At 35.4% G+C, this 14,448-nt stretch overlaps 1 protein-coding gene across 1 annotated transcript; it reads left to right on the top strand.

The window, feature by feature from the left end:
- Positions 1–1,744: 1,744 nt before the first annotated feature.
- Positions 1,745–14,244, top strand: LOC144436942 (general transcription factor 3C polypeptide 3-like). The gene is made up of 22 exons (XM_078125810.1): positions 1,745–1,849; positions 1,997–2,264; positions 2,808–2,909; positions 3,669–3,854; positions 4,410–4,486; positions 4,659–4,773; positions 5,162–5,328; positions 5,828–5,915; positions 6,452–6,678; positions 7,399–7,483; positions 8,142–8,203; positions 8,777–8,957; positions 9,374–9,384; positions 9,420–9,591; positions 9,848–9,925; positions 10,618–10,784; positions 11,415–11,501; positions 11,887–11,985; positions 12,632–12,707; positions 13,108–13,232; positions 13,599–13,686; positions 13,958–14,244. The coding sequence occupies exons 1-22, from the start codon at positions 1,745–1,747 to the stop codon at positions 14,134–14,136; spliced, it is 2,745 nt and encodes a 914-aa protein (XP_077981936.1). The 3' UTR covers positions 14,137–14,244.
- Positions 14,245–14,448: the final 204 nt, after the last annotated feature.

Raw genomic sequence — 14,448 nt, 5'->3', positions numbered from 1 at the left:
ATGTATTTACTCACATGTAATTCAATGGTGTCCAAAGTGTACACTATTACGAGCAAGTCATCATATCTTACAAAACAGTTTAAAGAAAATAAAATTCCAGTTGCAGCTAGTACAGTTTCACAGAAGACTACAAATGCAGTGAGAATTTGGTTACTATGAAACAACTTGCCATCAGATATAACTGAAGTATGTATATGTAGAAATGATAATAGGAATAGAATAGAATAGAATTAAGAAAACTACATTTCTTCATTGGATTTTTTGCAATAAGTTTTTGGTGCTAAAACAAACTAGTAAATATATAAACTAGAGTAATAAAAGTAGACAAAAATAATAAAGTAAGGTTTTAAACACGAAAGTGTAAACTTTAGGTTAGATAAATGTAATGTATATCTTTTAATTCTGTAGAATGTCGTTCCTATTGATCAGTGCTGATTTTATGAAAGTTGTCAGTGCCATAAGTATGTGACTTTGATCAGAGTTAAAAAGAGTTATACATTTTGTTTTATTGTCTAGTTCTTTGAAATTGCCTAGATCACTGATTGCACTTATAAGTCGGGTATACATTTGTTGACTCTCAATGTTATAGTTGTTGCATCTTGGGATGAAGTGACATTTCATCTTCTATCATATTGCAAGTGTTGCATAATCTGTTTTCTATCTCTGTTTTTGGTCTTTTAATTTTTATGTCTTGTATGTATGTATGTATGTATGTATGTATGTATGTATGTATGTATGTATGTATGTATGTATGTATGTATGTATGTATGTATGTATGTATGTATGTATGTATGTATGTATGTATGTATGTATGTATGTATGTATGTATGTATGTATGTATGTATGTATGTATGTATGTATGTATGTATGTATGTATGTATGTATGTATGTATGTATGTATGTATGTATGTATGTATGTATGTATGTATGTATGTATGTATGTATGTAGATGATGAAGGGGAGTTACCTCTTGTTGTCATGACATCATAAAGTTGATACATATCAAATGGTTCCAGATATGGTGCAATGATGAACAACAAAATACTTGGTAGACCTGAAAGAGAAAGATAGAAATTTCACTTTATTTTGAATGCAAGAACTTTTTTGGTAAAATTGTACATGAGGATGAAAATGATGATGACAGCTTTCTACCTTGTAGAGAAGTGTATCCAATCTCCCTGATGTGCTTGGCTGTGGTCCTTGCAGCTGACTCGCTCAGTGACGTCATTTTCATCATCATGACCAAACATTGAATGATTGATGATAGTGAACAGCTTGATAAATCCTTATGTTTACTTTAGATTTCTGGGAAAACACATCACCACCAACTTTGCAACACTATTCAACATCAAGCCTGGAACTCGTGCTATCATGGTTTACATCATATACACAGAATAGCTTTAATGGAACACTGACTAACAGTGATAACACACATGTTCAGGTTTTCACTATTTGGATGGTTCACATGTTGTTGTATGGGTCAGAGGTCAATTACTCTTGGACGCTACTACTATTATGAAGGGACGGCCGTCTGGGCTACCCTAAAACAAATGTACACTATTATCATTTTATCTCTGGATACTATGAACTATTCCTTTCAAATCACCAAAATATAAATAATTGTATATGTATTATGCACTTTTTTAAATAAGATATTGATGTTAAGAATACATTATAAATTTTAAAAATAAAACAAAATAAAAATCATTCCTCTGTTTGGTTTAATCCTATATACTTAGTCAAGATGGCTGCGCCCTTCGGTAACAACCGTGAGGACCTTATGAAGTATTTACGTGAAGAAATAACGTTTGAGGAATGGAATGCGCGTAATGAACAACAACAACAGAACGTAAGCAATAACAAACAAAACCAATTCATGATTATGGTTTTCATTTTAAAAAAATGAAATGATCTATATTCGAACGAACTCTCGAAAATTATAAAAATAACGTTACATTACAACGCAGTTGGATACCACGTTCTAAATTATTTTCAGGTGATGGAAATTGATGAAAATCCAGAGGAAGAATCTCAAGCAGAATTATTCAGAGAATCTGAACATAATTACGCCCAGGGTGGTGTCAGTCAAGATATTGTTGATGTTGCCATGGGGGGCAGTGATGAAGATAGCAATGATGATGAGGAGGAGGATCGGAATGAAGAGGAAAACATTGGTGATGAAGATAGAGTTGTAAATGAAGGAAATGAAGAAATTGATGCAACAGCAATGGATAAAACTGATCTTACTCAGGCATATCTCAAAGGTTTATATTATTTATTAATATACATTATGTATATACATACAGGGTGTACACAATTCACAATGTATTGACAAAATCTACATACATTGAACTGTACAGAAGCTACAGTCCTTGAGTGTGATATACAGCAATGGCCCAGCTCAGATAAAAACATTACAATTTAGGTGTGAAAAAAGAGAACTATAGAAAAAGTTGGTCCAGAATGCAAAGATGATCCTATGTATTTATCTTTATGACGCAACTGAAAAAAATGCAGTAATTTATGCAAGGACCTGGGATTGAAGCATGGGGTTTTAACCCAACAGTATCAACCAATGCCATAGAAATGATATATGATAAAATGGAATCTCACTGTAAAAACAATGACTTCACAGTAAGTGAGTTTCATTGTTGTTGGATTTGCATGCCAGGTGTAATAATTGTAAGTATCTGGAGCTCTCAGGAGAACAGACACACTATAAATACACATCATTCATGTGAGTTATCCTAAAAGCTAAAACATGGGATTCCCATTGTAACTGACAATTATTCTAATTTAACATTCAGGTGAATTATCGTTCAATGATTTCACTGCGATGGTAGATGATGACAATGAGAATGATGTTGATGTAGACAGTGATGGTGTGACTGATATGGACGAGTCAAAAGGTACTTTTTATTATCATCATTCTTAGAAATAAACATTATCATCATTCTTAGAAATAAACAATCTGATTAAAATCTGATCAAGGAGAAGGTCAAAGTTACTTCTTTTTTTTTACCATATTTCATTTTCATGTCTACTTTGCTTGTACTTTACATTCTCTTTTATTTGTACATCATTATGTGTATGTAAATATAACAGTATGTCATGGAAAGTTGACAAAGTACATTTTTTGTATTAAGATACTAGTAGCTAGAATCACTAAAATGGCAGGAAAGATGATAGGTAGACAACAACGCCAACTATGTGAACTTTACAAGGACAGCATTGGCTATCATCGATGACCTCTCTCACCCTTTGCATTCTCCATTTGAATTATTGCCTTCAGGCAGGTGCTATAGAATGCCACTTGCCTGAAAGAATATGTTTAAATTAAAAAGTCACTTTTACCAAGTACAATAAATAGTGTCAATTCAGGTTCATAGTCCACTGGTATTTTAGAAATTACCATATCAATGTCTTATTGTGCTGAATCTTAATGTTATTTACATTCTGTTCTTCATTTCCTTTATTGTATGTATATCAGTATTTCAGTTGTCTATATGTCACGTGTAAATTGAATTTTTGTCTCTTTTGGGTGAAGTTAAAGAGACATTTCTGATGAGGACAAAAATGTTGAATTGAATTGAATTGAATTGAATTAAATTAAATTACGCCATTGAGGAATCCTTGACTTGATTGCTACATTTTGATTTGTTTTTCAGAAATCAATGCATTTGAAGTGGAAATGAAAATTGACAGGGAATGGAAGAAACAGAAAAAGAAATCCCGCGGGAGAAGAAATCGAGTACCCAAAGCATTGACTGGTTTAATGGGGGAAGCTAATCTGTGTTTTGCTAGGGGAGACCACGAAGATGCCATCAAAATGTGTATGGAGATTATACGACAAGGTGAGAGAGAATTGAAATTTTACTCTGTGTAGAACCGTAAAAGTTCATTATTGGGTTGGTAGATAGTTGGTAAAATACACCAGTATTTCACACAGTCTGTGTGTGTGTGGTATTGGAATGTCTGGACCATTACCAGTACCAATAGTATTTATATAGGCTAGTTATAAAGGTGAACAGAGGTGAGGCTGGTTTTTATCATAGCTGCATTTCTCCATGCTCAGGGAAAAAAATTCTACATTACGCGACCACTCTGAACTAGAGTTATGAAAATTTGGCAAATCTAGCTATAAGTCAGAAGATGACTTCTGTACAATAGAGCAAGGTATTATGGGAAGTAAACAATTTAAGAAGCTTCACACCTTTTTAACCTTTACCCAATCAATTCTGGGGTAATTGTTTCAAGAGGTGGGAAACTAAGAAAGCTGTCAATATTTAATTTATATGACCTGCAAGTAATGTCTCACCACACACACTAAGCATGACATCATGTAACTATACTGCAAAGTTGTGTAGTGCCAAAGTGTATTAACTTATATTTACTCTCACTCTTTGTAGCCCCAAGTAGTTATGAGCCGTTCCAGTTATTAGGAATGATATATGAAGAGAAAGGAGACATAGAAAGATCCTTACAGGTATGTAGATATACTTTCCATCCATGCTTGCTGTGTAACACTCCATCCATACTTGCTGTGTCACACTTTCCATCCATGGATGTATAAATATGCATGCATGAACATGCACAGGCCCATCATATTTGTGTAATCACAATTATCATGAGAATAATTCAGATATTTTCATTTTTAGTTTTGCCTGATAGCTGCTCATCTAAGTCCTCGAGATGTTGAAGAATGGGTGAAGTTAGCAGAAATGTCACTAGAACAAGATAACATCAAACAAGCTATCTTATGCTATGGCAAAGGTCAGTTTTCACTGTTGACAATTCTCAAGCTGATGTTGTAGGATTTACTTACCTGCTTGAAGGACTGTGTCAAATGAGGATTAAACAGATGTCTGACAGAACTGTAGATAAATTCCGTACTTAACAAAAGAAAGATCCAATTATTATTATGTATGTACCAGTGATTACTTGCAACAGTGTTTACACATGCTATTACCATACTAATAGTATTGCACTGCAGTGAAATACCAAAAACATTATTCTATACTTGTACGCAAATGAGTTATGCAGATATAGATGTCCCATGTCCACGGCATAATGTTGAAGTTGAACAGCATAATAGAAGAACAGTGAAGTTCTTTGAAATTTAACTAAAATAGTAAATAAATCCATAATTCTTTGTCTACAGCTCTCAAGTATGATCCTAGCAATATTGGGTTACTATGGGAACGAGGTAATCTATATAAAAAAGTGGAAGATTACAAAAAGGCCATGGAATGTTTTCAAGGAGTACTAAAACTATTACCACCCAATGAAGGAGAAAAATATCTAGAATTAGCTAGAGAAATAGCCCTGGTAAGTAATGGTAACTACCCCCGGTAGTGTAGAGTCTGTGAGATAGAGAGATAGCCCTGGTAAGTAACGGTAACTAGTGTACAGTCTGTGAGATAGAGAGATAGCCCTGGTAAGTAATGGTAATTAGTGTACAGTCTGTGAGATGAAATAGAAATTACTAGTACAATATGTTTACTAAATTGTCTGTGAGTAAAGTACATTGTATTGAGTTCACTAGTTTTGTCAACTTTGATATTGTATGATGATGTGTTTAATTCAGTTGTTAGTTTATTGTGAATTCATGTATGTGTGTCTATAAGATGTTTAAGATAAGGGGTTTAGTGTGCTAAGTATTTGTTCTACATACGTATGTACGTACACACATACATACAGACACACACACACACACGCACGCACACACACACACACACACACACACACACACACACACTCAGACACATACTCAGACACATATATATCGCTATACTTATCTGATATGTACATGTTATCCTGTTATTAGACCTACCACAGTACAGGAGATACAACTCAGGCAGTAGAGACACTACAACAATCTATTGTAACCCACCCAGACTACATCAATTCAGAAGGTCAGCCTTACTTTTTTTACGTCATTAAAGATAACTCAATCATTTTCCAAATTTTAGGATAACTTATTGTTCCTTGATCATGTTCTTCAACTTGTTTGTCCTTGAGTCATATCATTTGTTCCTGATTCATTAAAGTCCTTCAAAGGTTTTTAAACATCGTTGTACATGGCCCTGTCACCAAACTGTATTAATGGGGACCTGGCGAGACAGAGATAGTTGTGTGAAGGATCTTATCCTGTGCACTTAGTGGCAGCATGGATTGTATGCTCCCCAGGGAGTTGAAGAAGCATGAAGAGTTGTACCATTATAGGTCTGTGCCAGAGATAATAATTCATACAGTTGTATGAGCAAAATTTTAAGTATGGGGAAAGTGTAGTCTGTATAGTATGCCATGACAGGGCGCCCTCACACATTGAGGGTGGAATGACACGACGTATCTTAGAGTCTAGAGAAAATGCTTTATGAAAAGATAATTCATAATACCAGTATTATATATTTGACAGAATAGAGTTTTTTATTCACCATTTCTCTCCCAGATGTTAATATGTTGGCTGAATTACACATGACAGAGAAGGAATACTGGAATGCATTACAGGTGATATGTAATCAATGTGGTGTCCAGATACAGTGTGAATTACTGGATGAAAACATGGATAATCCTAGCATTGATGATATCACTGTACCAGCAGAAATTCCCATTGATTTGAGGGTGAAATTAGTCATATGTTTAATACATAGTAAACAATCCAGCAGTCCAGTAAAGGTGTGTATGTCATTATCTATTAATTTGGACAGTGAAATACAGTCACTCTGGAACAGTAAATTTCAAATGATTGTGACGCTTCAGTCTGTGTACTACAGACCTTGATCATGAAATGATATTAATTATTCAGGCAGAAGACTATTTGTAACATATTCATTTACGATCAACGCCGATTATTTTCTAAGTTTAGGTTGTTGTTTTACTTGATAAATAACAAAACTTTTTACTGTCAAACATAGCGTGGTTTGTTATCAAGGTGCATCGAAACAGTGCAATGAGTGTAAACAAAACTCTTTCCTAGATCACAATTCTGCTGTTTTCAAGGAATAAAAGTGCGCTCCTATCTAGCAAGTAGAACAACAATCTCAAATTGCCAAATGATCAGCTGTGATCATTAAATGTACGGTATGTATGTTATGTACAGTTTTCTGGTGAACACTCCCTGTTTTAGCTGTAATGCCTCTGAAACTGGCAAAATGATGTTTGTAGCTTGATGGTGGTTAATATTGTAATACTAGTATCATGATCATTTCAAAATTCGTAATTCGAAGTGACTGTATTTGATTCTTGGAACCATGAGTGATGCATTTTCTGCTATATATCAAGTATAGAATAATGTGTTTATTAATCTACATTGTATTTATTTATCTAAATCTATGGAATATGAGATTTGTGGTAAATGTTACCTCATCACCTAATTTCTACTTTATTGATGTACAGAAAACCCTTGGACCATTATTTGAAGAAAGTCCTGATGAAATGGGTGACTTGTACTTAGATGTGGCAGAAGCCTATGTAGACACTGGTAAGTTAGTGGGTGAAATGGGTGACTTGTACTTAGATGTGGCAGAAGCCTACGTAGACACTGGTAAGTTAGTGGGTAAAATGGGTGACTTGTACTTAGATGTAGCAGAAGCCTATGTGGACACTGGTAAGTTAGTGGGTAAAATGGGTGACTTGTACTTAGATGTGGCAGAAGCCTATGTAGACACTGGTAAGTTAGTGGGTGAAATGCGTGACTTGTACTTAGATGTTGCAGAAGCCTATGTAGACACTGGTAAGTTAGTGGGTGAAATGGGTGACTTGTACTTAGATGTAGCAGAAGCCTATGTGGACACTGGTAAGTTAGTGGGTGAAATGGGTGACTTGTACTTAGATGTGGCAGAAACCTATGTAGACACTGGTAAGCTAGAGGGTGAAATGGATGAACTGTATTTAGACCCAGGGAAGAGGGTTACTCCCATCAGAAGGTGAATGGTATGTGCCACCCAAATGTGTAATTTTTACACGAAAAATCCTGATAAATATGGGTCCACAAAATGACCAGGAATAACCTTTCATATGATGAAGCCTGGAGAGATTTTAAGAACTCTAATTTTCAAGGTACATTAACCATTGTAGAAATGTAGCTACTGTTACCTCGTGATAAGTTATGTTGTACTTATTACCCCTTGTACCAACAGGTCAATATCAAGAGGCTAAACCTATCCTGGCAACACTGGTCAACTCCCACAAATATAATCTTGTAAGTCAATTATTGCATAGTACTACTGTCAACATATTTATTTTCGCACTCAAAGTTTTAGCAAAAAGGCAATTTTTAACACTTTTGCAACTCGTTATTTTGGCAGATGACAAATTTTGACAACATTGTCTTTATAGCCACATCACTTTGCTACACACTTCTGGAGATAAATCTGCCTTGTTACTCAGACTGTATCTGTGAAAACGATTCTATTTCCACACTTATTTATTTCAGATATTAACATAATTTATTTTAATGTTAAAATTGTTTATGTTTCTCATTATTTTTTCATAGCAACTATGGGTCAGTCGGTCGATTTTTACAAAAAAAGTAAAAAATAAAAAATGATTTCCTTCATGTTTGTTTGCCTCTCCTTTTCCTCCTCTCTATCTTCTTTTTATTGAATTCCTGGTAGCAAGCCCTTTCCCAGCTTCTCTACATAATTGGTGTGTTCTCTTGGGTCAGTCAGGTAATGAGAAACAGAAAAAAAAATGAGTCGCTTTAATATTGTCTTGATATTTTGTCTAAATGATGGTTCTATGTTATGCCATACTTTGAAATGTTTTACTGTAGGCAGCGGTATGGTTACGTTATGCAGAGTGTGTCAATTCACTGGGAGAGGTACAGCTTGCATCCCATTGTTATAGTAAAGTCATTGACCTTGCCCCATCTCATCTAGAAGCAAGGCTAGCTTTGTCAGCTATACAACAACAGCTAGGCCATACTGATGAAGCTTTGAAAATACTCTCACAAGGTAAGATCTCTCTTCAGCCTCACACTATAGAGGTATGCATCATCAACATTGAATATATGTGTTAGCTATATATACGGCATGTTTTAATTAATGATGTAATCTCTGTGCATACATTGGCAATTTGAATGAATTTTAGTCTTTATTAATAGGCCACTACAGTTTACATACAAGAAATTTAGGACAAAAAGGATACGTTGGCAATATTCACTATATGCAGTGGGTACATGTGTAGGCAATAGTCATTACACATCTAGGCCAAATCACTGCATATATAAGTAACAGTCACCACATATGTGGGGGGCATCTACCAATCCAAGTTTTAGGATATACCATATGTGGGCAACAGTCACTGCCTGTGTGGGCAACAGTCACTGCATGTACTGGTAATAATCACCACTAAATGATAGGCGTACAAGATATAAACTTAGTATGTAACTATTTCATGTCTTAGATGGCGTACAGGATGATGGTATGTCAAGTGATGATGAAACGACAACACCAAGACAAGACGTTCAGTTATTACATCATAAATGTAAGATTCTACAGACACAGTCAAGAACTGAAGAGTTTGTAGAGAATGCATTGCTCTTAATGGCTTACTTCTTCCGTGATGTCAAGATAGCCACCTCACAAGGTAATGAAAATGTAAGGGTGATCACAGATAACTTTTCAATATCCCACTAAGATAGGTAAAAAAAATCTCATGCAATTTATAATATACTTCAAGAAGTGAAGTAAAGTTGACTAAAAACTGGGAAATCAAAACTACTAATTCATCAACATCTGTACATGCATTTCAGTTCACCATCAAGAATTGTTCATTACCACATACTACTTTGCTTGTACTGTAAGTTAACTAATTTTTGAGATTACTATTTTTTTTTCTTCAGATGATGACAGTATTGGTAAAATAAGCCATAAAAAGAGAAAGTATTACCTACACAAATCTAACAAGATTCATAGAAGAGGTGAGTCTCAACATCTACTATTTCAAATGATCGATCTTTCACAACCAACCAACCAACCAACCAACCAACCAACCAACCAACCAACCCACCCACCCACCCAATCTATTTGTATAGCCCCAAAATCCAACATGAAGTAATGTTCTAAGGCACTGAACAAGCATATAGTATTGTTGCTTTGGTGCCCTCACTCAAGCAAGGGTCCAGCACTTTTGTTTTTTGCAATATTTGTTTTTCTATTATAGTAAATCGTTATGAAGGTTAGAAAGCTCTATCAAACCGAGATCTAGGATGTACTGTTAGTCATTCCCTTGAACCATACAGTGTATGGATTGTACGTGGCTTAGCAGTTATCTCCTCTATCTCTTACTCCTACAGTCTGTGCTCTAACAATATCAAGCACTAATGGTGTTTTGTTTAAAAAAATTGACTAGATCATACAGTGTATGTAAGAAAGTTGGTGCTCAGTTTGACCATACCAAACAACATTTTTTCATTGGGGAATGAGGGCGCTGTTGAATCAACAGACTTTTATAGTGGAATACCCATCAGTATAGGTGCTCTGTTACTACCACACTGATAGAGATTTTGTGTATGTGTGGAACAGTTATAAAGGTGCACCCATAGTTAGGTTAGAAATCTTTCCTTGTAAAATTACTCCTGAAAAATTATGTGATTCTGTTTTTGTTACATAGTGTCACTTAGTGGAAATGAGAATGTCGTAAGTCAAGATGAATGGTGGTCATTGTACATCAAAGTATGCAACGCATTAATAGAATTACAATACTTCAAGGACTTAGAACAACTTGCTGCGACTGCCTATGCTTCCACTCAGTTCACTAAAGACCCTGTCAAACTCAAGGTAAGTCAGTTCACTAAAGACCCTGTCAAACTCAAGGTAAGTCAGTTCACTAAAGACCTTGTCAAACTCAGTTCACTATAGACCCTGTCAAACTCAAGGTAAGTCAGTTCATCAATGACCCTGCCAAAATCAAGGTAAATCAGTTTACTAAAGACCTTGTCAAACACTTAGTACATACCAAAACAGTGTATAAGTCAGGAATTACTTTACTTCTCTTGTTAAAGTTTATAAAAGTTATTGATTATGAAGTACTAGAGATCTTGAAATGATCCATGTTTACTCATAGGCATTCTTCCTCAGGTGACAGACAGACAAACAGACAGACAGACATACATAGAGGTCAGACAGACAGAAGACAGACAGACAGACAGACAGACATACAGACATACATAGAGGTCAGACAGACAGAAGACAAACAGACAGACAGACATACAGACATACATAGAGGTCAGACAGACAGAAAACAGACAGACAGATGGATAGACAGTTAGATAGACAGATACAGACACCTGCCAATGATAATGATCATTACAAGTGTAAGTGGTCTAATTCAACCACATCATCCTGGTGTAATGGTCTAAAGTCACACAATAAAAAGTAATGAAATGTCTTTGTTTTCTCTTTCGCTAGGAACTGGATTTTATATGTTTATTAGCCCATACTTTCAGTGGAAACCAGCGCCTGGCCTATAACTTTATCAGACCCATGATAATGGAGGTTAGAACTGAGAAATTTGGTATCTGAACATGATTTGAGTGTCTTTCTTTGTGTGTGTATATGGATATATGCATGCATGTATATGTGGATGCAAGTGTGTGTGAGTATGCGTATGCATGTGTGTGTGTGTGTGTGTGTGTGTGTGTGTGTGTGTGTGTGTGTGTGTGTGTGTGTACATGTGTTATGTGTATGTGTATATGTATGTGTATGTGTATGTGTATGTGTATGTGTTTATGTGTATGTATATGTATGTGTATGTGTATGTGTATGTGTATGTGTATGTGTATGTGTGTCATGCTGAGTTAAGTACATGTACAGTCAAGGTAGATTCACCAAGTCAGCAAGAAAATAATCTAATTTATATTTCCGTTTATTTTCTCCCTAGAATCCTGATAACAAGCAACTATGGAATTTATTTACTCAGATTATTACGTGTACTCATGACTCAAGACATAACAGATTTTGTCTACGATTGATGTTGAAGGTTGGTGGGTTTTTAGTCAATAATCCAAAATTATTACAACTGAAATTCCTACTCACAGAGTCAAAAATCTGTTGGAAACGAATCTCAATTTTTTGTTGCCATCTCATTAGTATTATCAGGTGGTTTACTACAGTGTTTCTGACATGTAGCCCAATACTGTAAATCTGGATTTTTTTGTCACTGGAAAAATTTGCAATTTACAGTCTTCAGCTAGTTCTCAAAGGCCAATTTCACTAATTACCAGACTAGTACATTGTGTTTATGTACAAGAAGGCATTTTAGTCACTACTTATTTTTGCGTATTTGTTGTCCAGTGAAATAAATCGAAGATAAGTCGTTAGTGAAAATTTCCAGGTTTCCAGTATCATATCTCAGAAAAGCAATCAAATAATTGCTGTCGATGTCAATTCAAAATTTTCATCAACTCATGAAGAATTGTGCTCCTTAGGTGCGTCATAAAAATAATTATTTCTTGGTTGATATCATAACTTCCACTCCACACTTTACACGTGCAGTACTAGTAAGTGTGTGTTGGTATAAGTGGACCTTCTTTAGATTGAACCTCTAGCATGACGTAAAAATATTACTACTGGTACGAAGAACTGAAAGACTGTTTCTGACATACAGTGTTATATTCTGTCTACAGCACACAGAAAACCAAGCTCTGTGTATATTAAATGGTCACAATGCATTTCTCTCTGGAAGTCTGAAGCATGCTTTAGGTAAGTGTCATACATTGTTTTAGCCAAGCATAGGTATGGTGAAACTATCAGATACCGACAAGCTAAGTTAGTATATGAAAAATTTGACTCTGTTTTTCCAAATCGTACTGAAAAGTTTGTCTAAATGATTTAAGTAGAGTCAGAACAGCAACACCTATTTTTGTAATGTACCAGTACCAGTAATTCTTAAAAGTAGAATGTGTGACATGAGTTATTCCTATATTTAGCCTCTCTGGGCTGTGGCCGTTGTGGCACAGACAAGTTTCTTCCTTGTTTGCAGTTGGGGGCTAAGAGAAAAAGCTAGTGTTAAACTTTGTACTTGTATGAATAATTTTTGATATCTTTTTTTTTCTGTATTTCTGGATTATTCAATACATGCTATTTTCATTTTGTATGCTAGGCGAGTACATGAGAGCTTTCCAAAGAGATCCCACACACCCTATGTTATCGTTGTGTATTGGCTTAACATTCATACACATGGCTTCACAGAAGTACGCTGTCAAGAGACATTCACTGATAGCTCAGGTCAGTTGAAAGTCATGTGTATTTATCAATATAGAGACAATGAATTGGACACCCCACCCTGGTAGTACAAGTATACAACTGTACATACCAAGCACCTATGCAGTGTAAATATCTCCCTTCTTTGGCTTCTATTTGTGGTCAAACATTTCAAGCGATACTGCAATCAGTAGCAGCCATATTGGATTTGCCAGGGTTGTTGAACGGAGCTACACACAGACAGATGGACAGATGGAGCCTGTTGTAATAGCAACCCCTTTGGGAGGGCTTTAAAATATGGCTCTTTCTAAAGTGTTATAATGTATTTAGTGGTATCCATAAGATACAACATTGTTCTCATTATAACTTTCCTATCAATCTATTTTTCAGGGATTTGCTTTTCTTCAGAGATACATAGATACAAGGGGAGAGTGGCAGGAGTCCTATTACAATATCGGACGGGCATTTCATCAGTTAGGTAAGTTCATTACATTATCTGTTGACAACTAATGTGAATGTTAGAATTCTGTATTTGTAATGGATATGACGAACCTGTCGCAAACAGTAAACACCAGGGATGATGTCATCTTTCATATTTGCATACAGGTCTGATAGCACATAAAATGATGTCATCTTTCATATGTAGATGCAGGTCTGATAGCACACAGAATGATGTCATCATTCATATTTGCATACAGGTCTGATAGCACACACAGAATGATGATGTCATCTTTCATATTTGCATACAGGTCTGGTTCATCTTGCCATACACTTCTATCGGAAGGCATTAGCTTCACCAGTTATCTTAGAAGATGAAGACGACTTTGATCTGAGAAGTCAGACAGCCTATAACTTATCATTGATCTATCAGAATAGTGGATCAGTTCAACTGGCCAGAGAACTTCTTCTAAAGTACTGTGTTATTTAGTTGCCAAAACACCACTGGAAGTGAGATAATGGGAATCTGATCACCACACTGAAGTTGGTGGATTTAAGCAAGCGTGAAACCTTCAGGCAATAAAGGCAACTGAGATAAAATGACCGACACTCAGTATTCTGCCATTTAGCATGACCAAACAAAATGTTGAGAACTGCCTAAGTGGCCGATTCAAGAGTGAAGATCGAGAAAAAGGAGAACTGAATAGCTACATCAAACTCTATGTGAAGCTTTTTTTTTTTAATCACAGACTGTCCCATTCTTAATATGTCGGCAAATGTAAGAACATTACAATTGGTCAAT

This window comes from Glandiceps talaboti, chromosome 6 (genome assembly GCF_964340395.1).
Source record: "Glandiceps talaboti chromosome 6, keGlaTala1.1, whole genome shotgun sequence".
NCBI lineage: Eukaryota > Metazoa > Hemichordata > Enteropneusta > Spengelidae > Glandiceps > Glandiceps talaboti.
This window is presented reverse-complemented; position numbering and strand designations above follow the sequence as displayed.